The sequence below is a fragment of the Ceratotherium simum genome, chromosome 14 (assembly GCF_057802395.1).
Source record: "Ceratotherium simum simum isolate JZ-2026a chromosome 14, ASM5780239v1, whole genome shotgun sequence".
NCBI classification, from domain to species: Eukaryota; Metazoa; Chordata; class Mammalia; order Perissodactyla; family Rhinocerotidae; genus Ceratotherium; species Ceratotherium simum.
In genome coordinates, this window is record NC_141913.1 from 25,595,230 (window position 1) to 25,622,706 (window position 27,477).

The window sequence follows — 27,477 nt, forward strand, 5'->3', positions numbered from 1 at the left end:
ATATTAAGAAATTCTTTTTATTTTTAGGTGTGATAATGCTATTGTGGTTTGGTTTTGGTTTTGGTTTTTTAAATGTCCTTATCTTTTTTGTGTGTGAGGAAGATCAGCCCCTGAACGAACATCCAATGCCAATCCTCCTCTTTTTTGCTGAGGAAGATTGGCCCTGGGCTAACATCCGCGTCCATCTTCGCTACTTTATATGGGATGCCGCCACAGCATGGCTTGACAAGCGGTGCGTCGTGCATGCCCGAGACCTGGGCCTGCGAACCCCAGGCCGCCGAAGCGGAGCGCGTGCACTTAACCGCTGCACCACTGGGCCGGCCCCTAAATGTCCTTATCTTTTAGAGTCACATACTGAAATACTTAATAGGTGAAATGATATGATGCTTGGCATTTACTTCAGAACAGTCTGGCTTGGGGAACAGAGGGTGGGATTCGTGGCAGAGAGTATTGATGGGAGTATAAATGAAACAAGATTGGCCAAGTATTGATAATTGTTGAAGCCAAGAAGTAAACAGGACTGATTTGTTATTCTGTTCTCTCTCCTTTTGCATATACCAAAAAACTTTCATAGAATGTACAACACCAAGAGTGAACCCTAATATAAACTAGACTTTGGGTGATGATAATGGATCAATGTAGGTTCATTGATTGTAACAAATGTACCAACTGGTGTGGGATGTTGATAGTGGGGGAGGTTGTATGTGTGTGGGGACAAGGGGGTGTATGGGAAAACTCTGTACTTTCCACTCAACTTTGCTGTGAACCTAAAACTGCTTTAAAAAACTAAAGTTCCTTAATTAAAAAAAAGGAAACCAATTACACTGAACTATGGTATAGTTATCAAAATATTTTAAACAAAACAAATCTTTTCTGTTACTGGTGGCCAGTAAATGCCACTCCCAGTGAAAATGTTGGGAAATAGTAGGTGTCGTGAAATGGTCAGGAGTATGTTAACAATTAAAAAATCAAAATAAGTCATCTTTCCCATTTTCACAGATAAAAGGAAGACTCATGCAATTAGGCAGTACTCGTCTTCCCAATTATCTATTCGAATACTTTTTAATACTTTTTTCCCAAGGCTTTTCCAAAACTTTTAGGGATAGAGAATGTCAGGTGAGGATTTTTTTTTCCTAATGAAATATAGATGTAACCTGTTTCTAAGATGGATTTCCTCTAAAGCTGTTTAAAAAATGTTCCTAGCTTACCTACTGCCTTGCTTACCTTATATGAAAAAAAAACACATTCTTGCATTCAACATTTTTATTGAAAGCCTACTCTGTTTCTGGACCTGTACTAGGCACCAGGGATATTAAGAGAATAAAATGGATGAAATCCCTGCCCCCACAGAGCTTATATCCTCTGTCCATGAAGAGAAAAAGAATAAGGAGATAATGGTGAGGAGGCCTCCTTGATGCGGTGGCATTGAACGAAGCCTGAAGGAAGTGAGGGAGGGAGCCTCGAAACTGCCCGGGAAACAGTCCTGGCTCAGGCAACAGCAGTGCAAAGGCCTTGAAGCAGAAGTGAGCTTAAAGGGTTCAAAAAACAGCCAGGAGGCTGGTCATGATGGAGTCGAGTGAGGTTGGGGGCTGGGGGGAGTAGGAGAAGCTATCAAGGAGCAGAATATATAAGGCCTTATAGAGTTGGAGAGAACTTTGGATTGTACTCTGAGGTGAGCAGCCATTGGTGGGTTTTGAACTAAGGAGAAAAGGGATCCGGTTTATGCCAGTAGGATCCCTCTGGCTGCTGTGTTGAGAAAAGGTGGTGGGAGCGAGGCTGCAAGCTGGGAGACCAACAGAGAGACTTGCAAAATGCCAGGCGCGTGCTGATGAAGTTGGGATCAGGGTAGCGGCCTCTGAAGAGACTTTGAAGGTGGAGCCAGAAGGATTTGCTGGTGGGTTGGATGTGGTGGTGGGAAACAGAGGCGGCAAGAATGGTGATAGTGTTTTTAGCCTGAGCACCTGGGTACGGTGGAGCTGCCATTTACATCTGCAAAGATGAGCAGGCCCGAGGAGGCACTGTTGGCAAGCACTTGTAATGCAAGTACTGTGAAATAACGTATAAAGCTAAAAGACTACTCTAGTCTACACTGTTGTAGACGCGATAACTTTTTAATTCTACACGTCGATGGAAGGACGAAAGTGAGACTCGAACTTACATGAGAAATTAGGAATCTCAGAACCTGAAGAACATTTGAGTCCAGTTGAAGGAGATGTCAAATGGTACTGCATGAAGAATATATGAAATTTAATCGTATTATAGCAAATATGTAGAATATAGAGAAAGAGCTTAACCAAAGCAGGACTTTTACATACCAGGTAGAGTTCTGCCAGGGATCCCAACTTTGAATAGGTGTCTTTTATGTTTCTGAGTTAATTTTTTCCCTGTGGGTATATAAACTTGTTTGGTTTTTTTCTAGTTGGGGAATGGCAGTCAATGTGTATTCTACCTCGATAACCCAAGAGACTATGAGCAGACATGACATCATCGCATGGGTCAATGACATAGTATCTTTAAACTACACAAAAGTGGAACAGCTTTGTTCAGGTAAGAGATTATCTTTTAAGTGTTTACCTAAATGTTTACTCTCTGTCATGTGGAATGTGATTTTATGAACCACAGATGGTATATTTTGGGTAAGAAAAAATATATATTAGCATTGATATATATACTTAAGGGGGGGAAACTCAGCTGTAACTAAAACACATATGGGGGAAAATGATTATGAGCCTAAGAGCATAGAGCCATCCCAACGCATATGATGAACGGGTCTCACATGTAATGCCTGCTAACTGCTCTTCGAGCCTCTTCTCTGTCATCCCCTGAGCAGCCATCACACTTCCGTTCCTAAAACACAGATTGGGTCTTGCAACACCCCTCCTTAAAAACCTTCAGGGCTCCATGTTGTCCTTCCTGCAGGATAAAATGCACTCTCTTATGTGGCTGATAAAGTCCTTTCTGTTCCGGCTGCAACCCATCTCCTCAAATTCATCGTCCACATCTCTCTCCCTTGTGCCTCAGTTTCACAAAATACTCTTTGTTCCCTAAATTCTCCTTCCCTTTTCCATCCCATAGCCTTTTTTTAACGTTCCCTTTGCTGAGAATGTTTTTCCCCTTCTTTTCGTTTGCGGTAGAGTCTCTTTCACACTTTAAAGTCCAACTCAGTTGTCCCCCCTTTGTAAGGGTTCCCCAGATCTCCCAGGCTCCATAGTGTTCTGGAAGCACTGTGCCCACCCTTCCAGAATAATGCTTGCCTTGCTGTGTTAGAAGGTCCAGCTCTTACTCCCCTGAAGGCACCATGAGTCCTTGAGGACTGGACTGTGTTTTATTCTTTGTCAAATGCCTGAGGTCTGCAGGCAATGCATATTGAGTTAAACTGGCTTAAAAAATAAAAAGATTTGACTTCAGTGATAAAGTAGGGGCATGTTATAAAATCATGCCACTAGTAAAATAATTCATTCTTAGGTTAGACTATTTATCAAAGAAATAGTCTTCCTTTGGAAACAAATTATTTTCGTCTTGTGAACTAATAGGTAAGAGATTTCCTCTCTGCCTCTGGCTCTGACATGAAAGTGGTGTTAGAAAATAGAAAATATTAATAAAATGTATTCATATGAAATTCCATACAAAGGAGTCATCACTTTTAGCCAGTACAGTGGTGTTGGTGCAGCAGAAGGACATTCTGTCTTTCCCAGTGGGTCATGTGTAAAAAGATTTCATGCAGTACAGTCAGAATTTGGAAGCCCCCACTAGTCACTCTCAGTTACGCCTGAGTCCAGTGCCCACCAGTGAATGTACTCTCCCTTCTACAGGTCTAGATTGATCAGAACAGACTAGAGGACAAACTTCAATACTATTAACACCTCTTCTCCCATGATCATTTTTCTCATGAGGAAGACAGTGAAGTTGGCCAGAGCCTAGGCATTGCCTCACCCACCCTTTCTGTGTCCAGGCCTCAGACATAAGTCCTGTGATTTGTGAGGTCAGTAATGGATGCTAACCAGTTCTTGGTCTTGCACTACAAGCTAGAGAGAAGCTGACTTAGGCTATGATGATGTACCAGGCGTATATTGTTGGCCTATTGAAATGGCTCTGATAATTACTGTCAGAAACAACCTCTGTTGCATCTTACTCAACTTCACATCTCCACTCAATCAAATTTTATGGTGCTGTTCTTGCTGTGCATTCTGGAGCTCTCTAAAATTTTATTTTTAATTTGCTGGGAGGAAAGAAGAGTTTTCTCTTATTAGCAATCCCTTTGTTAATAGCACATACCACTTTATATTGTAATTGTCTGTGGGTCCATTTCTCCACAGTGCCTGACACATACTCTTCCCTCAGAAATGCTCATTTTGGGATGAATGGAAATCAATTTGCAACTGCTAGGGGACAGAGACAAAAATGCATATCTTACCCACAAAGTGGGTGTATGCACATGTGGATAAGGGGAGAAGGGTTGGTTATCAAGAAAAAAGAGACATGGGAAGGAAGGAGATAAGAAAGAGTCATAGAGAAAATTCCTAGGCATGGGTCTTAAGTGTTAAAGGAGCCCACAAGGAGCTTCCTGTGTAATATACTTGGCGAGTTTTTGCTAGCAAATGAAATGAGAAGCAAATTAGAATTTTTAGATACAGTAGTAATAAATGTTTGAGTAATATATATCATTTCTTTGCAGATCTTTCAAATTTCTCGTAAGGCAAATTCAACAAAATTGTAAGCAGCATTTGTCAAGGATTCCGTACAGTTGTCTTAAAGCATTGGTGTGCATTTTACAACCATCTGTAGCTACATTACTATCAGGTGTGGCTTGATGAAACCTGTGGAAACAATTCTGATCACTGCTGAACAGATAGTTTCCATTAGGATAACTCACTGGCTACCTAAGGTTACAAGACGGTTCAGAAGAATATTTGAAGGCTCTGAAACATGGTTTTTTGCTCAAAAAACATGTTAATCTCCAGAGCAGACAGGCAGGTCTTTTATTTTAGGCTGTAGTTTCCTTAAAGTATAGACTGTGGGCCATTTGCATTTATAATCTCCTGGGGAGCTGCTTAAAAAGGCAGATTCTTAGGATCTTTCACCTTCTAAATGAGTATTTCTTGGTGTGAAGCCTAAAATTTGCATTTTCACAAGCACCCCAAGTACTTTTTGTCCTCCAGCCAAGAGCTTGCATTGCATTTTAGAGAAAGCTCAAACCACTAAAAGTGAAGTTAAAATATCTAAAACCTATCTGGCACAGTCTTGTCATTCATAATTCAGTCTGTGACTGTTCTCTTGTCTTCCGCGATGGCATTTACCAGGAAGATGCTATCTTTCTATTTATTTATTTATGAGTTATTTATTTACACCTCTCATTGTTCTATAAGACATTTGAGGCAGGTAGGACAGTGCTCTTAGGATAAGAACAAAACCAAATATTGGTGACCTAAGTGATTTGTCCTCATCATACTTATGAGTAGTCAGATTTCTTGGGTAATATTTTTTTCTTCAACTTTTATTTTAATTCCTTTAGTTTACTGTGTGTGATTTAATTTTAGTAGTATTCTATGGAAAAACATACACAAAGTACTTCACATATTTAAACTGATTTTTTTTTCTTTTCAATAAAATTATTTCTTACTCTTTTTTCCTAAAGGCTTATGCTCCAATCTTGGCAGTCTCCCTTTGGCATTTTTTTCCCCTATTTGCATTATTTCCTTTTTTTTTTTTTAATTTCCAGATAAGAGATCTCCCTCCAGCTAATATTAAAACTAACATCAGCTTTTCTTTAGCTCATAGAGAACTGACTGACTGCTTCTCATTTGTGTTCCTTTTTCTTCAGAATTTTCTGCTTTCATATGATATCTCATTTATTTCCATATAAGCATTTTTAAAAGCTCTTCAAAGGAGAGATGGTGTGAGAAGGTATAACACTTGGAAATACACTGCAGTAAGATGCAAGATAATGAAAATGATTCACTCTTGTCTCCTGCTATTTTATCCCAAGGATGTAACCTTATGAAAATTTTCTTTGAACATTAAATCTAGGTCATGTAATCATAGGCATATTTAGTTTGCATTCATTTCTTGTGAAAAGCAACTTTTAAGTAAAAAATTGGGCTGTATAAATGGAACGCAGGCTGTCAATGGATGTGAATACTACCTATAATAATTCGACAGTCTACTGCTCACCTAAATCTGTTTTGAAAATGAATAATATTTGTGGATTTTCCATGGTGGAATGGGAGATTGAACCACATGAATACCAGATTGGTTCAGCTTAAAAATATTTTATGTTTTAATTCAATTGCTTTATAAAATTTATAGGGCTTTTTGCAGGGTGAGGAGATGTGTTTTTACTCTAGTACCAGCTCAGACTAGTTGACTAGATATTTTATAAGGTATTCAAGAGGGAGAATGGACAACGTGGTGCTAAAACTCCCTGAAAACAGCTTTAGCAACTTGAGATACCATATTGGAGATGATAGAAAAGATAGTGGATATATGGAGAGGAAAGGCAAAAAGAAATGAAGCGGGGAGTTTGATGGGAGTGGGAGAAGCATCTTTTCCTTTTCTTCTTCACCTCCATCCCCTGCCCTGAGGTACCAAATCTCCTTTGAAACTTATTTCTGACACCCACTTTTCTGTCTCCCAGTCCTCTCCCCTAGGTTGGGATCTAAGCAGCAAAACTGTTGAATCCACTGCTGGGTCACTGCTAGCACTTGACTAGTGACTCTCACATCCCTGCAAAGGCTAGTACAGACTGCACTTGTCTCTCTGTGCAACCTTCCCTTCCTCCTTCCCACTCACTCCACAGGATGAGCAAACAGCTGAGTCCTTACAGATCCTGAGATACGATCCACATGTCAGGTGGGCACTGCCTGTACTGTCACTATGCTGGTTAACAGCTCAGTTATTTCCCTGAGCGTTTTAGTATTTTAATAAAATGTAATTCAAATTAAACCATTTTTTAGATGGAAAATTTACATATTTTCTTGACTAGCTTAAAAAAAGACAGGTGATCAGGATTTGATTTAATTTCAATTTGTGCTTCTCCAGATTGTTTCAAGCTTTGTCTTGGATCAAGTTTCTGGTATTTTCTTCTTCCAGGAAAGCTTCTGAATCTGGCTGATCATACTGTATTTATGTAGTCACATTTACAATTCTGGGTCCTTGATGGCTCTCTGGAAGGAGCTAGGCTTTACAGTTATGCTCTAAGATTCACAAAGGTGTGGCTGTCAGCCATGCCCAGGACCTGTAATGCAGGCTCTGAGCCCAGCAGAGCATTCTTTGTGACCATTTTTGGCAGCAATCTGGGCCTGTTAAATAGGTTGATCCCAGCCCAGTGTGGTGTCCCCCGTGCCTTCTCTCTTCTGTCCGCAGAGACCTCTGTCAGGAGGACAGGTTAGTGATGAAATCAGCTCAGAGTCTAAATTTAGTAGACCTTCTCTTGTTGGCTCTTTTGAACTGAAACCAAGTAAGGATATTTCATCAGTGTCTGTAAGCTCAGAGCTTACTTAGCTTCATAAGATCATAGACTGTTATTTGCTGTAAGAAAGTTAAGTTATCTTGGATTGCATTACTATTGTTAGAGATGTCATTGTATTATAGTGGAATATTATTCATATTTGTGATGTATTATGTAGAGAGGTTTTTCTGTGTTTTTTGCTGACAATTTTTCTCTCTAATTGTATTTGGCTTAAACCAATTTTAAAATCAGTTTACTTGGTCTCAGCATACCAACTAATTGGAGAGCAAGGTGGCAAAAAGTGAGTTGGATAATGGGGAGGCAGGGGTTGTGGTCCAGCCTTTGGTTCAGTTGCTGCAGTGGGCAGTATCCTCTGGTTTCTCAACCAAGGTGCCAGTTGAGTTTGTTTTTTGAGCAGAATATAGAATACAGTAACTTTTTCCTTCTAAATTTGTTTATTTACATATATCTTGATACTTTGTTACTGAAAATAAACATAAATTGGTGGTTTTGGTTTTATTGGGGTTTTTTTGTTGGTTCACTGCATTTTTGTGATGCTAAATACCATTGGAAAAAAGTATGTATACATTTATTTCGTTTATCAAACTGCCCGTTATTTTTTTTTCCCCACATATGTGGATGATACATCTTTGAAAGCAATCAGCCACATGTTCATTTTTCTCATTACTGTATTCAGTTCTGATACTCAGTTTAATTTTATTTAACACACATGTTTTGAGCCCTTGTTTGGGCTAGGCCCTGGGGATCCAGATAAATAAGACGTGGACATTGTCCTCTAAGAGCTCAATACAGCAGGGTACTGTCACCACACTGTGGTAAGTGCTCTTTTGGAAGGACTTTGAGGATACAGAGCAGGGAGAGGAGTGGGGACATAGGGAGTCTGTGGAGAAAGACCTTCATTCAGATTCTTTGGGAATTGGCTGGGTGCTGCCTGGATGACTTAGAATAGCCGTAGTTTGGGAAACACCTCAGAAATCCTCCCTCTTGAGTCATATGGGGTGACCACTACCTAGAATAACATGTGTTTTATTAGGTACAGCCTTAAAGACATGAAGTGTGTTGTCTTCTCTAAGAGAAATGTAAAGAGGTTTTCTTGGTGATCTCATCATATGAGTATTTGAAAATTGTTTTTCCTCTATTTGTTTGAAGCAACTATGCATACACATGGGATATTCTCAGGAAACCATAGAATTGCTAATTTGAAATGCAACAAATATTTTAAATTCTCTAAAGCCAAACCTCAGTGATAGCTGCTCAGGTCTCTAACTGGATAGGTGCCATGAGACTCCATTAGTATTTTTCACAGAGACAGACCTATGGATGCGTCCTTTCTGTTCTTCTCCATTTGTACTGGAGTCCCTCCTAGGTAGTGATGAACACCATAAACTAGGAGAAATAAAACAAGCTAGGGAAAATAGATCACCTGGAATGTAATTATTTTATTGAAGGCTGGCAGTGTATATACTTAACAAAAAGTCAAGGAACATGTAATCACATGTAATATAGTACCTTCACAGAAACAAAGCAAATTGATGACGTTATTAGAAATTTAAACTAACGATTGTCTTTGAGAATTCTCAATAAGATCATGAAACTTAGTAACTGCAGAGATTTATGCAAAGCAATACCTACCCTTAGTTAAATCCTAGACTTGCATCTCATATTATTTTCCCTTAATCTGGGAAAATTCCCAGGTGTCATAGATGAGTGCAGTCTTCAGGGTTCATAGTAAGTATATCGCTGATTCACAAACTCTTTGTCATGCAATTTTCCCTTGGGTTCGGGTTCTTTTTCTAATCTACTCTAGTAAGACTCTGCTGAGTCTTTTGGTGACCAAAAGAAGGTCACCAAAAGAAGTGTAGGGTGGGTCTACGTGATGGGGGTGATACTGATGAGAGTATAGGGCTTACATCAGTGAATGAAGCTCTCAAGTCCCAGCATTGACTTCAGCAGCTTTCCTGCCTGGAGCACTAATTCCATGGCCCCAGGAATCTTGGTGAAGGGTATGAGAAACATAGAGCTGGAGCCCAAGGATTTGGTGGGTTTTCAGGCTCATTTATGATTAATAATTCTAATTTCAGAAGGCTTCAGAGCCCTTTCTCCTCTGATTTTGCCTCTTTTATGATAAGATGCTTACTTTTACAGAATATAATGTTTATTTTGAAGTCATTCACCAAGTTCTACAAAAACAAGTTATCTTAAGAAAAAAAATGTATGTTCCAACAAATTATAAGTTATTTTGATTTTTCTAAAGATGTCAGTTACTTTACATGATGAATATGTTCCCTATAAAACATTACTTTGTATTCATATTGCTATTTTTTCTTTCCCTTTTCTCCTTTTCAGTTTAAATCATCTAAAGACTTTAACAGGAAGAGTATAAAATTGGGGAGAAAGTCATTTCCTTTCATAAATGAATTTCTGATTATTTAAGCACCTCATATGTTTATCTGAGGAAAGACTTAAGGACTGAAGAAACCCTCAAATGTTTTTCAATAGATAAACCGGAGGATCTTAGGAATGTATTCATACCCTTTCTTTGCTAGTGGGAGGCCAAGGACCTCATTTTGTTCTTTGGTTCTTTGCCCTTTGAATCTAAAACATGAATTTTGAAGACTCATATTTCATATCTGAAACAATCCAGTTCTATACTATTCATTTTTATAGCTCTGATTATTTTAACCAGGCATATAATACATAGTTTTATTCTTTAGGGGCATAATGATGTCATAAGGCCTCAACTTTTATGTATCTCTCTTTAACATTTTCAGTTTGCTTTTGTATTATTTATTTTAATTCTTATAACAACCCTGTATGGAAGAATAGGAATTTTTTATTCCTGTTTTATGTGAGAGGATAGAAGCTCAGAGAAGCCAAGCGTTCACAGCTGACACTAGAACTGGCATCTTCTTGGATCCAGCCTCGTGCTCTCCTTGCTTTATGTATGGCAGCTGTGGATGTGGTGGAGGGTTCACTGTGTGCATGTGTGTTTCTGATTTTTTCCATATCCATTTATCAGGAGCACATTGAACATCTCCTCTGAACAGAAGAGTTAGAAAAGAAGTCCATATCTCCACCCTTTAAATTATATTCTAGTTGAAGAAGTGGGACCTATCTGGTAATTCTTCTACTAATGACAAGGGTGTGACCCATGGTATCATCATCATCAAGAACTTTCTTACCAAAGGTAGAGAGACACTAGTAGAAACACAAAGCACTTGCTCCTGGTCTTATAAAATCCTTCCTTGCTCTACCTGGGCGAGAGTGGGGTGGGGAAAGAGCCTCCCCTTCTCTCTCCCTGTTCTCCTTGCTCGCTCTCCTGCTCTAAACTCTTTCCCTCCGAGCAAGACGAGGTGGCTCTGAGATTTCACCACCTGTCTTGGAAGAGCTATTCAACTCTCTGAGTAATTCCTGACCAGTGAAACAACGACCCGACCAAGATAATGCCTCCTCAGAGATACACACGTGCGCATGTGTGCATCATCCACCATTTGAATCCCAAGAATACGGCCCTTTCCTCACATTGAACCCAGGCTAGCTTTAATAAGCTTATACCTGAGAAGACTTCACATCCTCATTTCTTCATTTCTATGCCATTGAGAAAAAAGAACATTTTATAGAATAATTTTGTTTCAAGCTTGGTCCCCCAAAGGATTTATGTATCAAGCTATCACTTTTTTCCTGTATTTAATTCAGTTCAGAAAACCTGCATTGCAGTAGCTGTGCTTAGAGCCTCTGTCGGTACTTCTCCAGCTCCTCCTTTAATATGAAATGTTGATGTTTTCTTAGTCTTATACAAAGGGACATGCTAATGCAACATTTAAGAATAGTCACCCATTTCCAGTCCAGTCCTATCTCCTTATTACCTTATCTGTTTCCCAACTCCAGCCAGGTTGCGGCTCCTAAACCTTTTCCATATAGAAATTCTAGAGCTGCCAATGGTTTGTAGTCATGGTAGACACTGTGCTGGCACGGTAAAAAGATGAATTGGACACCATCCCTAGTCTTGAAGAGTTACTCTCTCACCATCAACTGAGAGAGAGAGCTAATTAAAAGTCATACTTGAGCCTCCATAGCCATTGTAGTGAAACAGCTATTAATTCTGCGCTGGGAACAGAAACACTTCATAGAGGAGGTGATGTTTGGGGTAAACTTTGAAAGAAGGAGAAATTTCTATTAAAGTGTAAAAGGTGGTAAAAGGACATTTTAGGCAGAAAATGTTTGATCAAGGCGGAAAAGGTGCAGTGTTTTATGCATGTACGTGGCTGTATAAGACTCTGAAACATTTTAGGATGCAAGGCAACAGAAGAGGGACAGCAGTGTTTCAGGTAATAAATGCAGGTAATAATTACCTGAGTAGATTTCAGGTAATAAATGTAGTACTCAAAGAAAGGAAAGATTATTTCATTCTAGAAAAGCTTCTTGTCTTGGGGCTTTGGCCAAACAGCCATGCAAATTTAGTGGATGGTCAGTAAATACTTATGAAGTGAAATGTAATGAATTGCTATTCAAACTGGGTTTTTAATGTGGATAGAATTCAGGCCGAGAAGAGGAAGATGGAGATTTTGAGTACAAGTGCCATTTAGATATCGTTTTGATATTCTAACATATTGCTTTACGTATTCCTGAAGTCAGGAGATATTTACTGAGTGCCTATGGTGTGTCAGGTGACAGGCTAGGATCTGAGGATACAGCTATATACAAAAAACAATGCAGATCAAACACAGTTAGGACCCATTCCGTTACTACCAGAGTTCTCCTTGACATGTTTATATCCAGAGCATTCAAGTTCATTTTTCTCAGCTTACCTGAGCACAAAGTGAAGGTAGAACAAGGTCCCTGGACAAAAGCAGACGTCTACCCTGTCTCACCCATCAGACAGCTTATAACACTAATGGGCAGTCTGTGCTTGGGAATATTAGTAGCCATCCAGGTTCTACACCACTGAGATGATCAAGCCAAGAATCTTCAAGTTCTGCTGTTCTTCAAAGGAAAATATTTTTTCTAACCTACTTTTTTCTGAATTGTGTTTTTAAATTTACGTTTTATCAGCCATGTAGACACTGTAAAAAAGGAGTGTCAGAAGTCACTGTCAAATGTTTGGGCATGTTAGAATTACATACCTGGAAACAGAATAATTGAATTGCTTGGCAACTCTTAAAATAACCGTCACTCCGCAGATTGGGATTTTTCACCCTGCAACCATTACATAATTCTGGCAGAGTGCAAGTTACCTCTCTTTAGTATTCCCTCCCTTCCAAGGTTTTGTTCTTACGCAAGCATTAACATTCATAAGCTTTTATGACCACATTATCTGAAAATAAGAAACATGTAAATGTGAAACTCATGCCAACATGATGTCCTGCAGTTTCTTAACATTCTCCATAAGGAGGATCATTCTTCACTTTCATTTCTTCTAGATTATATTTCTATGACAATTCATGGAAGGACTTTAGGAAACTGAAGATGGAGCCAAATTTTAATGAAAACATGTATGTCAGCTTTAAAATTACACATAATTGTGTTTAAATCCACTGTTTAAAAAACAACACTCCTTTCTTGCTTTTTTTCCCTTTTAAATTAAAGTTAAATTCCATTCTTCTTTTCTCTCTCTTGTGGTCATATGATTGAATCCCTGAAGGAAATACTTGTACATTCCTCATACTAATTTGGGTTCCTCCTAATACTAGAATTGTGATTAGAAAAGCCAAGTGTTCTGGGATTAACCTGTGAAATATAAAGAAAGAAATTCATTATAGAGGAATATTTTCTTATGTATCACAGTCTGCATGAATGTTACGTGCTGGTTCCTCTGTAATTGCTGGGGGCTTCCTTTGGTACCACTCCGCGCCTTCTGGGCTTTCTCTGGCCACTAGGCCTCTTTTCAGGGAGCTGTGGGGAAGGGAGTGCTCACCTCTGAAAAGTAGAGGATGTTACTGGCATTGGTGAGAGCTGGTGGACTGGATTTGGGGGCACGTATCGATAAGTAAGGAGCTCTTACCTGTAAGCCTTGGAGAGTGGGTGAAATGGCTTAGATGTGGAAAGAACCTTGGAACTCCCAATCCCTGGGACAGTGACCTCAGCCACAAAAAGAACAACCTGCGAGACAGGTCCATTGTGTAGAAATGGACTGCGGGTTTGTGCTGGTCAATTCATACCACTACATCTTACACTATACTAACAGCCTCTCCATCAGCTACGATACCTGGAGTTCACATAGAGGCCTGGCACATAGAACTGTCAGTAGAACGATATGGGCAATGATTCAGTAGAAATTCCCTGAGAAATTGGGAAAAGTGTGTAAGCTTTAGGTTTCTTACCCCTAATGTCATTTGCCCTTAAAATAGATATGTTCTTAAAATTGGAGCTTAAAAATGGCATAGTTTAGGCACTCTTCTCTAAAGACACTTGTGCCCAGAAATCAGCATTGGTTCCCTGCTACCTACCAAATTAAATTAAGCTGCCGCTTTTCCTGGCTTCTAAAGCCCTGAGCAGTCTGGCTGCAACCTGCCTTTCCAGCATCTGCCCCCATGATTCCCCTACCCATAGCCTACATTTGCCCACACTCATCTTTCACTGTATGTTCTAATTCTCTGTCTTTGCTTGGAATGCCTCCTTTGAGAGCCATCTCTAGTGCCACCTTCCTCCTGTTCTTCCTGATCACCTCCAACAAGATGTGAGCTCTTCCTCTTTTCAGTTTTCAGAGCTCTTCAAAGTCTTAGGGTCATTGAGTACCTGTAACCACAACATTAGATGTTAAGCTCTTTGAGGACTGGAAATGACCATGCATGTTTGACTTGACTTTATCTGTTTGGTAATATTGACTGCTCTTTCTTGGGTTTTTATTGGGCACAATTTTGGAACTAATTTCTTTAGTTTGTTTTGTTTTGTTTTGGTGAGGAAGATTGGCTCTGAGCTAACATCTGTTGCCAATCTTCCTCATTTTGCTCGAGAAAGATTGTCCCTGAGCTACCTCCTGTGCCAATCTTCCTCTATTTTGTATATGGGACGCCGCCACAGCGTGGCTTGATGAGTGGTGTATAGGTCCGTGCCAGGGACCCAAACCTGTGAGCCCCGGGCCACTGAAGTGGAGAGCACAAACTTAACCACTGTGCCACTGGGCCGGCCCCACTTCTTTAGTATTTATGTGTCTCTGCCATAAAGTATTTGTTGGTTTATTGGTTTTTCATTGATTAATAAACAGAGTGACTCCCTCTATGCCACCTACAGATGGGCATTTCTTTAGTGGTGACCCATAAACACAAAAATTAGATAAGAAATCTATCTTTTCAAATTCTTGCCTCCTAGTCAAGCTTTTCTTAATTTAAATCTTCCCTTTTTACATAGTCAGTCATGTAATTTCAATACTTTTTTTAAAAAAACCTTTTGTTGGGGCCAGCCCAGTGGTGTAGTGGTTAAATTCGTGCGTTCTGCCTCAGCGGCCCAGGGTTCACAGATTCGGATTCCGGGCGCAGACCTACACACCACTTATCAAGCCATGCTGTGGCAGGCGTCCCACATATAAAGTAGAGGAAATGGGCATGGATGTTAGCCCAGGGCCAGTCTTCCTCCACAAAAAGAGGAGAATTGGCAACAGATGTTAGCTTAGGGCTAATCTTCCTCACCGGGACAAAGAAAAAGCTTTTTGTCCATTAAAGTAGAGGAGGTAATACAAACAAATAATACATGAGTGCACATGGACAGAAACTCTATCCCCTGATATTCCAGCTTTACAGAACTTTGTATTTTGATGACTTTAATAAGAAAACTGACCCCTTCAGAACAAGTTTCATATGTACCTTTCTAATTTGTTTTTCATTTGTAATAAAGGTTTTTTATGCCTCCTTTTCTCCTCTATCTGGAATGCCAAATTCTAACTTTAGCTCTATTCTCGGACTGCAGCCTTTTGGGACATCTCGCTGCCAGTTTCAGTATCAGACTGCCTGGAAGCCAGTGACATTCTGTCCTGCACACCATTCCCGCCTGGGCTCCAAGTGCCTCTCCCACTTCCTTCATTCTTGATTTCTGTGCAGAAGCCAAATCATATTGTAGGAAGCTGGACATGTCAGACAGCTTGTTTTGGTAAAATCTGACGAGCACATTACCCTAAAGGAAGTTGCTGGTGTTAGAAACTAGAAGTGAAACTGAGCTCCCAGCACTAGATTGTCAGTTAGCAGATGAAAAGAAATCTTTCAAACCAACAAGATACTTTCCTTACTGCCGTCTCTTTAGTCTTTTAGTTGGCTGAATCTTTTTCTGTATCAATAGGCAGATTTGAAGTTGTGTATTTTTTCCTAAAGCATTAAAAGGCAAGATGGCAAGTTACAGGGTAATTACAATTTAGTTGAATAAAACTGTAAATAGTCTACTTATACTTCAGTGTTCTTTACATTCTAGTTTCCAACTCGAGTTATAGTTAATGTCTACAAAAATTATTTTCACAAATACCCCTCTTAAAATATCAGCTCTCTACTGAGTATTGTATATCTCTAATTATTTCTCTAAAATTTGCTTTTTAATAAAAATATTGATATCTACATCTTAATCAAGGACTAGTTGGTGTGTAGATTTTTTACTAAGTTGAAATTTCCTTTTGAAAGATACAGGAAAATATTCTTCATTTTTTGATGAAGAAGCACTTTTAAATCAACTCAGTATATTGATCTTAATATCTGATCGGTTTTCTCTACAGCAAATCTCACTTTTAACATTGTTCTGCAAGTTTCTTAAAAAATCTGATTTAAAGGTAACATTACTTTTTAAAAAGTATTCTTGGTTCTCGAAGGCAGGTTGTGAACAGAGAATGTTGGTACCTTTAAATGCAATTTGCTGCAGCCTTATAAGAGTCTTCAAAAGGTTTTTATCCGTGAATTAGTAAAAACCTGAGAGCAAATATCAGATGAAGGCCCAACCCACGTGGTTTTGGAAGGCCTTTTAATATATCTGCTGATATTCTTAAAAATCCATCTGCCTGAATAATGATTGCTTGCTTACTTCTTTGTCTGTAAAAGAAAGGAGATGAAAATGTCATTTGACAGCTTACTCTGTATGTAGAGAAGGGAAAGGATGGGGTGCTTTTCAGCACTCTGCACAATAAGCTTTCTCTGTTTCTGTCTGCGGGAGTTGAAATCTTCCTGCTGGTTATTACTCCTTTTCCTGTTCATGGAATCAGTTTGAAAGCTACTTGTCTTCGGGACTTATTTAAAATATGAATAAAAAGTTGCTGACATCACTCCAAGCAGTGGGAAGAAGCAGGAAGCTCAGTTGAGGACCATGGGAATTCCAGGGAACAAGCTCAGTTGAAACCAGATTTCTGAACTCTAGATCTTTATTTTTGCATTTGTGACTCGGGGCAGGTGAAGTAGACAGTGTCCTGAGTTCACTTCAACAGAGCTGAATAACACTGTGGTAACTGAAGCTGTCAAGCCACTGTTCATGCCAGGAATGTGACAGATGCCTAAAAAACACAGAGCTACTACTAATTTCATCATATTTTTGTTGGATTGGAAAAATGCAGTTGAACTCGGGGATTTTAAATTCCATTAAAATGTTAATCTTGCAAAGCATTATTTTACAATTGCCATTAAGCCCTTCAAACCTTGTGTTTGTGTAGGTAGAGAGATTTCTGCTGATGCACTGGAAATATGTAACCCTGTATTTTGCAGCCTCTCTTTCCTTGTTAGGAAGCCTTGATTTCCCAAAGGGGAATACTGCCTTTGACATGAGGTTTGGGCTTTGTTTACAGATGTGGTTCTGCAGTAATATCAATTCAAGGAATGACAGGGCCGAATGCAAAAATAGAACTGGAATGATTTTGTGATTATTGTGTACAAATAATATTCTAATATGAAAGATATTTATCTTTCACTGAACTACTGAAGATGATGGAAAATGTGGTTGTGTTGCTGAGTATGTAAATGTCAGGAGCTCAAAGATGAGTGCATGGAAGATACGATCACAGAAATGTAATCTGGAAAGGGCATGGGTGGACGCCCCTGGGAGTGCCCCCTCCAGATGCAGCAGTGTACTAGCGTCTCTTCTAGCACCTACAACAAATGATGGTGATGGCTAGAAGCAAGAGTGCTGGCCACAGTCTTAGTCATGGGAAGGTGAAGCATTATTGTCTCCTACTTAGCAGAAATATCAAGTATCCCTTAAAAGAGAAGTTGGTGACAGACTGAGAATGAGAGAATCATCTAATTTTAGAGCTTAGAGATCTAGCCAGACCTGACGTGTTGCAGATAGGAATACTGTTGGCTTAGAAGGGTGTGATGACATGTCACGGTCCGTTCACGATGCTCAAGGCTTAGATCCAAGGACCAACAGTCCAGTTCTCTATCCTTCCCTGCCCCCTCCCTGGTCCTCTCTGATACTAGCTTGAGAGAATAAGCTTTTTTACAAATCATTTATCTGTAACTAAACGTATAATTGCATAGATGTGTCCAGTAAATTAAGGCTGTCGTTCTTTTCTTCTGACCCTTCGTCAATACCAAATAAGATTGCGGAAAGTTGTAACTAAATCCCGCAATGATAAAGACATTTCTGTATAATAGTTCCTTGGCCCATGAGAAAATCAGATGAGCAATTTGAGTAGCTGTTTGTGGCAGAACCCAATATAGCTTGATGTCTTCTCCACAGATTATGTCACATTTCTGGGAAAGTGCTGTGAGATTTTGACAGTAATTAGGTAGGTAGATAGGTAGGTAGGTAGGTAGATAGATAGATAGATAGATATAGAGAGGGAGGGAGTAAGAGGGAGAGATATGAAATGCTTATATTTGTGTATATATATTACATATATATGTAAGACGACATTCTTATGAGTATATATTAAATTATGAAATCATGACATTGGGGCAGATTAATGATCTATCTGTCCAGCCCTGGAGTCCATGAATAGGAAAGGTGTAACAGACACTCCTAACATCAGTCTGAAAGGTTCATATGTTCTCTTGCAGATTCCTTTGTGACTCCTTATAGGATTATGACCTAGAAAATTTTCTAAACTTTCTTTGAACTTTTGAGTTTTCATTTGTAATTTCCTAGAAGCAGCACAGAGAAGAGGAAAAATAAAAAAAATTGAAGTTGAGCTCAAAGTTTAAATTCCACTTCTGTTTCTTAGCTGGATGACTTTCTGAGCCTTGTTCCCCTAAGCTATAAAATAGGGTGATGATGATAAAAATACTTACCTCTGTGGGATCAGAATGTTAAAAATAGATTTGAAGGCTGTAATAGATTTTATACAAACAGAGGTATTTTCATTTCTTATATTTCTTGGCATAATATATTCTATAAATGTATTATTTCCTTTTTGTTATCTGAAAATTTCCTTTTAAAAATGTCCACATATCCTGATATTATTTTACTGTTGAAGTCCTGGGATCTGATACAAATGAGATTGTCTTATCATGCCTTTCATGATTTCATAGACTTAAATCATGTATCCCTGAAACCTTTGAGTATGGATACTCACTTTTGAGTTCTGCATTTATACAGTTCCCCACCTGTTCATTTTGGATTCCTATCTGCAGACATTTCAGCTCCATTGTGTCACTTTTGATGTATAACAACTGAAACTATTCTTAGGGCTATAGGTGCCCGCATAGCATGGCACTGTACAAAGACAGAATATTCTCCTTTTTTCTGCTTATTTCCTGATCATTTCCAGAATCTTGTTGACCTTCATAATTGCAGTAGCACTGTGAGCTGGTGGGCTCAGAGCATAGCCCATCAAAATTAATCTCTTGGTGAGCACATCATCATACAATTTGGGTTGCTTTTACCTAAGCGTGTTATCTTATATTTAGCTTTTTCAAGCTTATCTTTCACTTTTCTGCAGACTCGGTCTCCAGAGTGGTTCTTGGTTTAGGTTGTTTTTTTGGTGTTCTTAAAATTTATTTATACTCCATCAACTCTAAAAAATATGTAATAGCAACTCTTATTCTTATGTGGGACTTTGGTAACATTAGAATTTTACTCTTTAGCAGCCTTTGTTGGGGTTCAACTATATATTTGAAGCCCACGCTATGCCAGGTACTGGATTAAAGGCTTGAATACAGAGGGGACCAAGACAGGTAAGGTACAAGCTCCCCTGAAACCTACATTCCAGTAAGGGAGGGTAAACCATAAACCAGAGTAAGAATTAACAAAATACCAGACATAAAACAGGATGAGGTGATGAAGAGTGACTGGAGGGTTACTGCAGATGGCCTGGTAAGGGAGGACCTCTCTGAGGAGATGATAGCTAAGCCTTGATCTGAATGGCAAGAAGAATGTGGAGTTCCAGAGGAAACAGCCTGTGTGAAAGTCATAAAGCAGGAGGTGTTGTAGAAGCAGCAAGGAAGCCGGTGTGAAAGGCGCTTCCTAAAGGGAAATTAGGCAAGGGTGAGATGGATGGAGGCCTGGTCACAGGTCATTGTAGGCCAGGGAAGGAATTTGGATTTTGTAGTCGTTTCATAGAAAACCACTGTAGTATCCTTAGCAAGGGGTGGTACATGATCTGAATAATGGTAACTTTGGCATAATTTGATAAAAGTGGAATCTGTGCAAAATGTAGGCCACATTGTTGTAAGGTTCACAGAATGATCCAAAAATCTGTACACCTGTCAATGAGAAACATTCTAATTTGTGTCTGGCTGAGACTTCCAGCACAATAGCAGGGATTCCTGAATTTTCCAGTTAGGTGGTGCACATTTTGTCCAATTAAGGAAGAAAATACAGAATTTCAAGAAGGAGGGAGTTGGGAACAGGGCCAAATACTATTCAGAGGTTGAGTTGGATGAAGAAAGAAAAGTGACTTAGATTTGGTAACAGAGAAGCTATTGATGATCTTGACCAGAACATGGTAAGATTGGAAGACAGCTGAATTGGTTTGAATAGTAGATGAAACAATGGAAATAGGGATAATTTTGTCAAGTTTTGCTGTGACTAGAAGATAAATGGTACAGTAACTAAAGGAATGATGTGGAGTTAAGGAAGGGTTTTTTTTTTTTTTTATTTTGTCAAAGTTGAATGAGACTAGGGCATGTTTGCATGCTGTAAGAATAATCCACAGAGAGAGAAATTGCCATCGCAAGAGAGAGTGAGGACAGTTGAGGAGTGACATCAATGAGAAGGTGAGAGGAGATGTGATCCAGACTACAAATGGAGGGTCAACCTTTGGTGGCAATCAGAATACAACAGCCTTGTTCAGGTTATACCTTGGTATAGTTTCCTGCCCCAACAAGAACTCTTGATGATGATCTTAGTAGCAATAATTAATTTCAAGGTATCCTTTTCATGATGTCTCTTGGGCACTAGAGATTTGAGGAACTGGAAGTTGAAAATGCCCAAATGGACATACCAAAGGCAATAGCAACAAATCTTCAGCATAACTTCCAAAGCCAATAGATATTTCTTGAAAATTCTCAGAGAGGCTGCTTGACTCTAGAAAATATGACATATGATATAATAGCTAGATGATCATGTAATATACCATTTACTGGAAATGCTAAGGTGATCTACCCTTCTACATTGCTTACTGAAAAAAATTATTCAACTTATTTGATGCTCATGTGGTTCTGAAATGCATAGCGAAGGTGTGAAAGCCCAGAGCATACAGGTAGTAAATTGTGTGGTTAGGATTCGAACCAAATCTTTTTTTTTTTTTTTTTTTTTTTTTTTTACTTTAGTGCTCAAGCTTTTAGACCCTCAAAAAATATGAAAGTTTCCCAATTTATTTTTTAAGCTTAAAAGAACCATGATAAGAAATAGGACAAAAGCACACCAAAAAAGTTGCAGACAATCTCAAAAGTATAGGTGCAAAAATCATATTTAGGAATCTAAACTAGCACTGTAATGAAAACTTAGTAAACATCACCAAGTAGGACTTGTTCCAGGAATGTGAAGATTCAGCATTAGGAAATCAGTGAATATGACTGATCATTTTAATAAATCAAAGGAGAAAAACATTATCTCCATGGTTGCTGAAAAGGTAGTTGATAAAATTCAGTATCCCTTCCCAATAACAACTCTTGGTAACACTTGAAATAGAGGAATATTTCCTTAGTATCAGAAATCAGTGGCCAATAACAGACTTAGAGGAAGAACATGAGATATTCTGATTAAAGAAAAAAAAATGTGTGTGTATATATATATTATATACTCTATATAATATAGTACAACAAATGTATCACTTTATGCATTATTTCCCCCAGGAAACCAAAGAGAATCAACTGAAAATTTATTAGAACTCATGAATTATAAAATAAATGTTTAAAAATCAATAATTTCTAATAACCTAGATGAAATAGATAAGCAGTTAGACATAAACTACTGAAACTTAAGAAAAAAATGGGAATTCTGAATAGACCTATATAACAAGAGATTGAATTAATAATGTAAAAAAATTCCCACAAAGAAAAGTCCAAGACCAGATGACTTGGGTGAATTCTACCAAATGTTTAAAGAAAAATTAACACCAATCCTTCACAAACTCTTCTAAAAAATAAAAGAGGAGGGAACACTTTCCAATTCATTTTATGAGGCCAGTATTACCCTCTAACTCAAACCAAACAAAGATATCATCAGAAAACTACCAATATCTCTTATGAATATAGACACAAAAATCCTCAACCAAATACTAGCAGAATGAATCCAGCAACATATAAAAAGTATTATACACCATGTTCAAATGGGATTAAAGCAGCCAATGTAAAACACCATATTAATAGAATAAAGGACAAAAGCCAAATGGTAATCTCAGTAGATGCAGGAAAAAGTGTTTGATAAAATTCAACATCCTTTCATGATAAAAACACCAAAGAAACTAGGAATAGAAGGGATCTTCCTCAATCTGATAATGCTGTCTATGAAAAACCCACACCTATCATCATACTTAGTAGTGAAAAACTAGATGCTTTCCCCCTAAGACTAGGAACAAGACAAGAATGTTCACTCTTAGCACTTCTATTCAATATTGTACTAGAGGTTCTAGCCAGGTCACTTAGGCAAGAAAAAGAAATAAGCATTCATTTTGGAAAGAAAGAGGTAAAATTATCTCTATTTGCAGATGTCATGATATCCAAAAATCAATCGTATTTCTATACATTAACAATGAACAATCTTGGGCTGGCCCCTTGGCTTAGTGGTTAGGTGCGCGCGCTCCACTGCTGGCGGCCCGGGTTCGGATCCCAGGCACGCACCGACGCACCGCTTCTCCGGCCATGCTGAGGCCGCGTCCCACGTACAGCAACTAGAAGGATGTGCATCTATGACATACAACTATCTACTGGAGCTTTGGGGGAAAAAAATAAATAAATAAAAAAATTAAAAAAAAAACTACATATGCTTTAAAAAAAACAATGAACAATCTGAAAATAAGAATACAATTCCGCTTACAATAGCATTAGAGAATAAAATAGGAATAAATATAACAAAAAAAGTGCAAGACATATACTGAAAACTTTAAAACAACATTGAAAGAAACTAAGTGGAAAGACATCCCATGTTCATGTATTAGAAGACTTAATATTGTTAAGATGGCAGTACTTCCCAAATTAATCTCTAGATTCAGTTCAATCCCTATCAGAATCTCAGCTGCCTTGTTACAGAAATTGACAGACTTATCCTAAAATTAATATAGAAATACAAGGGACCTGGAATAGCTGAAACAGTCTTGAAAAGGAAGAACAAAGTTGGAGGACTTCTACTTTTCATTTCAAAACTGATTACAAAGCTACAATAATCAAGACTGTGTTATTGCGTAAGGATAGACATATAGATGTTACAGTATTAAGAGTCCAGAAATAAACCCATACATTTACAGATAATTGATTTTTCAACAGGAGTTCTGAGACAATTAAGTGGGGGAAGAAAGTCTTTTCAACAAATGGTGCTAAGACAACTGACTAGTCACTTGCAAAATAATGATGTTTGACCCCAACTTCACACCATATACAAGAATTAATTCAAAATGGATCATTGACTTAAATGTAAGAACTAAAACTATACAACTTTTAGAAGAAAATGTAGGTGTAAATCATTGTGACCTTGGATTAGGCAGTGAGGTCTTAGATATGACAAAAGCACAAGTGACAAAAGAGAAAATAAATAAATTACACTTCATCAAAATTAAAAACTTTTGTGCTTTAAAGGATACCATCAAGAAAGTGAAAAAGTCCACAGAACAGGAGAAAATATTTGCAAATCACATATCTGATAACATGTTGTCTTGTATCTAAAATGTAGAAAGAACTCTTACAACTCACCAATAAAAAGACAACCCAATTTCAAAATGGGCAAAGGATTTGCATAAACATTTCTCCAAAGAAGATGTACAAATGGCCAAAAAGCATATGAAAAAGATGTTCAACATCATTGGTCATTAGGAAAATCAAATCAAAACCACAATGAGATACCACTTTACACCCACTAGGAAGACTAGAGTCAAAAAGACAGACAAGTGTTAGTGAATATGTGGAGGAATTGGAACCCTCATACAATACTGGTAGGAATGTAAAATTAACGCACCTGCTTTGGAAAACAGTTTGGCAGTTCCTCAAAATGTTAAACATATAGGTACCACATACCACTCCTGGGTATATTCCAGGAGAATTGAAAACTTATGTCAACAAAAAATCTTGTACGTGAATGTTCGTAGCAGCATTCCTCATAATAGCCCAAAAGTGAAAACGACCCAGATGTTCATCAACTGATGAGTGGATCCATAAAATGTGGTATATTCATACAATGGAATATTAATCAGCCATAAAAAGAAATATGAAGTTCTGGTACATGCCACAACGTGGATGAACCTTGAAAAGATTTTGCTAAGTGAAAGAAACCAGACACAAAGGCCACATATTTTATGATTCGATTTATATGAAATGTCCAGAATAGGCAAAGCCATAAAGACAGAAAATAGATCAGTGGTTACCAGGGCCTGGGGGGAGGAGAGAATAGAGAGTGGCTGCTAATGGCTATGGAGTTTCTTTTTGGAGTAATGAAATAGTGACCCAGGTAGGAGCATCCAAATGCAGAGCTTGCGTCACTGGCCTGCATCTTTACTGGTGAGAGTGGGGAAAGGGATGTTTGCCCACCTTCGGTACCATGGTGGGAGGCAGGGCACTGGAGCATCAACTCAGATAGGAAGATGTCCAAATGCTGGGGAGCCAAAAATGACAGATTTCCACTAACATTTGGAATAACCAAAATTAGAACCATCCTTTATGTTATAGACCAAAATAAATTCCACATGGATTCAGAATGTGAATGTAAAACTTGAGACCATAAAAGTACTTGAAGAAAATACACGTGTATACTTATGTAATCTTGGTTTGAGGAAGTTGCTAAACATGATATAAAAATCAGAAAGCCAATAAAAAATGTCAATAGAGACTATTTAATGACCCAGAAAGGGAATCATGGTCTGTTTAAAAGAAAAAAAAAAATTAGAATAGTATATACCAGGACATGAACAGTGGTTTTGCTCTGTATGATGAAACTAGAGATGAGCCTTCCTGCCTTCTTTCCATCCTTCCCTCCTTTTTGAAGATTTTTTTTTTTTCAAAAGCTTTTTAAATTTGAAAGGTGTGTGATTTGGTTAGTTGCTTTTTAAGAATATATAGATACAGTCACGTGTCGCTTAAAACGACAGCGATACATTCTGACAAATGCATCAGGCGATTTCATAGTTGTGTGAACATCATAGAGTGTACTTACACAAACCTGGATGGTATAGCCTACTACACACCTAGGCTATACGGTACTAAACTTATGGGACCACCGGTATACGCAGTCCATTGTTGACCAAAATGTAATTATACAGCACATAACTGTATCTGGGTTTCTGTAGGTGAATTTTATGCTAAACACTACAAAAGTGAAAATAACTCTTTAAAAAGCAGGTAATGAGACAGTTATATATAGACATCCCCATCTCTATAAAAATAATGTTAAAGTGGCTATTCGAATTTGCTGCATCTGGTGGCACTTGAAAAGGAAGAACTGAATAACTGGATAATGACTGTTTAGAATGCCCCCTAAGATCATGATGTTTCTCTTACCTCCCCTAATGCCTTTTGTTTTGGTTATTTTAATTTGATCTTGTTTTTAAGAGAACTCATCCGCTTGATTAGTTCATGTCAGAGTATTGGCATCTAAGGGGAAGCATCACTGATGCAGACTTTGGAAGTGATATTTATTATGGCTATATTTCATCACTTTATGCTCTTATCTATATATAATGAGTTGCCCCACCATTTCCTGTTCTAGCACCACTTAGATCCCTGATATCTTGTTCTCTCTTTTCTTGGATTTCCTATCTCAGTAAAGGATGCTTGACATCTATTTGACATGAGACCAAGTGGGTTCCTCCCGTGTAAAGGTGAGTCACCTGAATGGAATGAAAGGCTTCTCACAAAAACCTTGATACCAAAGGATGAGGGGAGCCCTTCATGTTCCTATCATGAAGGGCTATCATTGATGCTTTATAGAAACAGACCAAGAGATCTGGAGAATGAAAGAAGGAAAGAGAACACAAAAATGGCTGCTTGTCCCCATTCTTGCCACTAAATTGCTTTTCCTCCTCATAAAAGAAAAATAATTGTTCTGGCTTTGAATTTTTTTTTCTAAATGCCTTTTGCCTTTACTATTAAGAAGATATGAATCAGTAAACATGATCTTGCCGGGATTTTCTGGTTGAAATTGTCATGATCTTAAGAGTTCCTTATAAAAAAATAATCAAAGACTGACTTTCTTTTATGACCATTTCCTCAGGAGATTCATTGAACATTTCTGTTATTTTATTTCTCAGTCATAAACAGCATGACTCTGAACTTCTGTAAGTTTTCAGAGTCTCCATGTCTTCATCCTTCATGTTAATATCAGAACCCCATTGCTCTGGACTGGAATTAAATTGGTATACAACTGTTTTTGGTATTAGACGGCTTAGTTATATAGTTTTATCTAAGTCATTTTGCAAGATGGATATAAAACAGCTTGGGCGTATGTGTATTTTTTTTTGAGCTACACATTTCATGAGAACCTTTGGAGTTTTCTCATGTTTAGATTTTCTGCCATTTTTCTCTTAAATTTATATATTTTGATGGCTTGGAGCAGGTAGCAGGTAGATGGAAGAAAAACATACGTTCCTTTTTTTCTGATAGAAACTAAGAAGAGTTATTCTTACCCTGATTTCCTTGGCATTAAAGTATGAAGTTCTGTTCATTGTTCGTGGAACCTGGTGATACTTTGGTGAATGCAATGTCCATACCACAGTGGTGAACGGGGAAGTGGCAGGCGCTGCATCGAGCCATGACCCTTCCCTCCAGCACCCAGCCCTGGTAGACAAGGAGGTGTAAGTGCAGTGAGGAGAGGAGCACACCCGGCCAGGAAGGCTCTGAGTGATGATGGCTCCTTCGTTCCTAGCCATCCTCAGTTGCACCTGGGTGCAGTCAGATTCATGCCAGTACTTTTCTTGTCTCTTTCCAGGAGCGGCCTATTGCCAGTTCATGGACATGCTCTTTCCTGGCTGCATTAGTTTGAAGAAAGTAAAATTTCAAGCAAAGTTGGAGCATGAGTATATTCACAATTTTAAACTTCTGCAGGCATCGTTTAAGCGAATGAATGTTGATAAGGTAGGAGACTAACTTGTACCTCCATAAGATGCATTGTCTTTCCTTACAATTGTGGTTTTGGCACAGATATGCAAAAATCCAAAAACATTTCAGTGGGATATATCTTGATATCGCAACGGTAGGTTGGAGTCTTCATAGCATAAAGCATCAACTCTCACTTCCCATATTTGTATGAGATTTTTATTTAAGGAGATTTCTAAACTTGTAGCCATTAGACTAAAAACTCTAACAGGAATTACTAATGTTAAAATGTTATGTTTTAGCATTGCAGAAGAGAAATTTTTATATTTGCCACATGCCACTGTGGTTCTTGTGTATTTTGTTCCTTTGGAGAAATGGCATGTTACAGTGGAAGCACCAGGGGTTTGAATCCCAGCTCCTTGACTTGAGCAA

General features: G+C 38.3%; 1 protein-coding gene across 5 annotated transcripts in view; it reads left to right on the forward strand.

The window, feature by feature from the left end:
* Nucleotides 1-27,477, forward strand: part of MAPRE2 (microtubule associated protein RP/EB family member 2) — a 145,301-nt gene that overhangs the window by 76,252 nt on the left and 41,572 nt on the right. For 4 of the 5 annotated variants that reach the window (XM_004422449.3, XM_087439131.1, XM_087439130.1 and 1 more), the window contains 2 exons: nucleotides 2,420-2,547; nucleotides 26,939-27,084. In XM_004422449.3, coding sequence (XP_004422506.1) covers nucleotides 2,420-2,547; nucleotides 26,939-27,084 — 274 coding nt within the window. The remainder of the gene's footprint in view (nucleotides 1-2,419; nucleotides 2,548-26,938; nucleotides 27,085-27,477) is intronic. The other variant, XM_004422451.3, reaches the window with a different exon arrangement.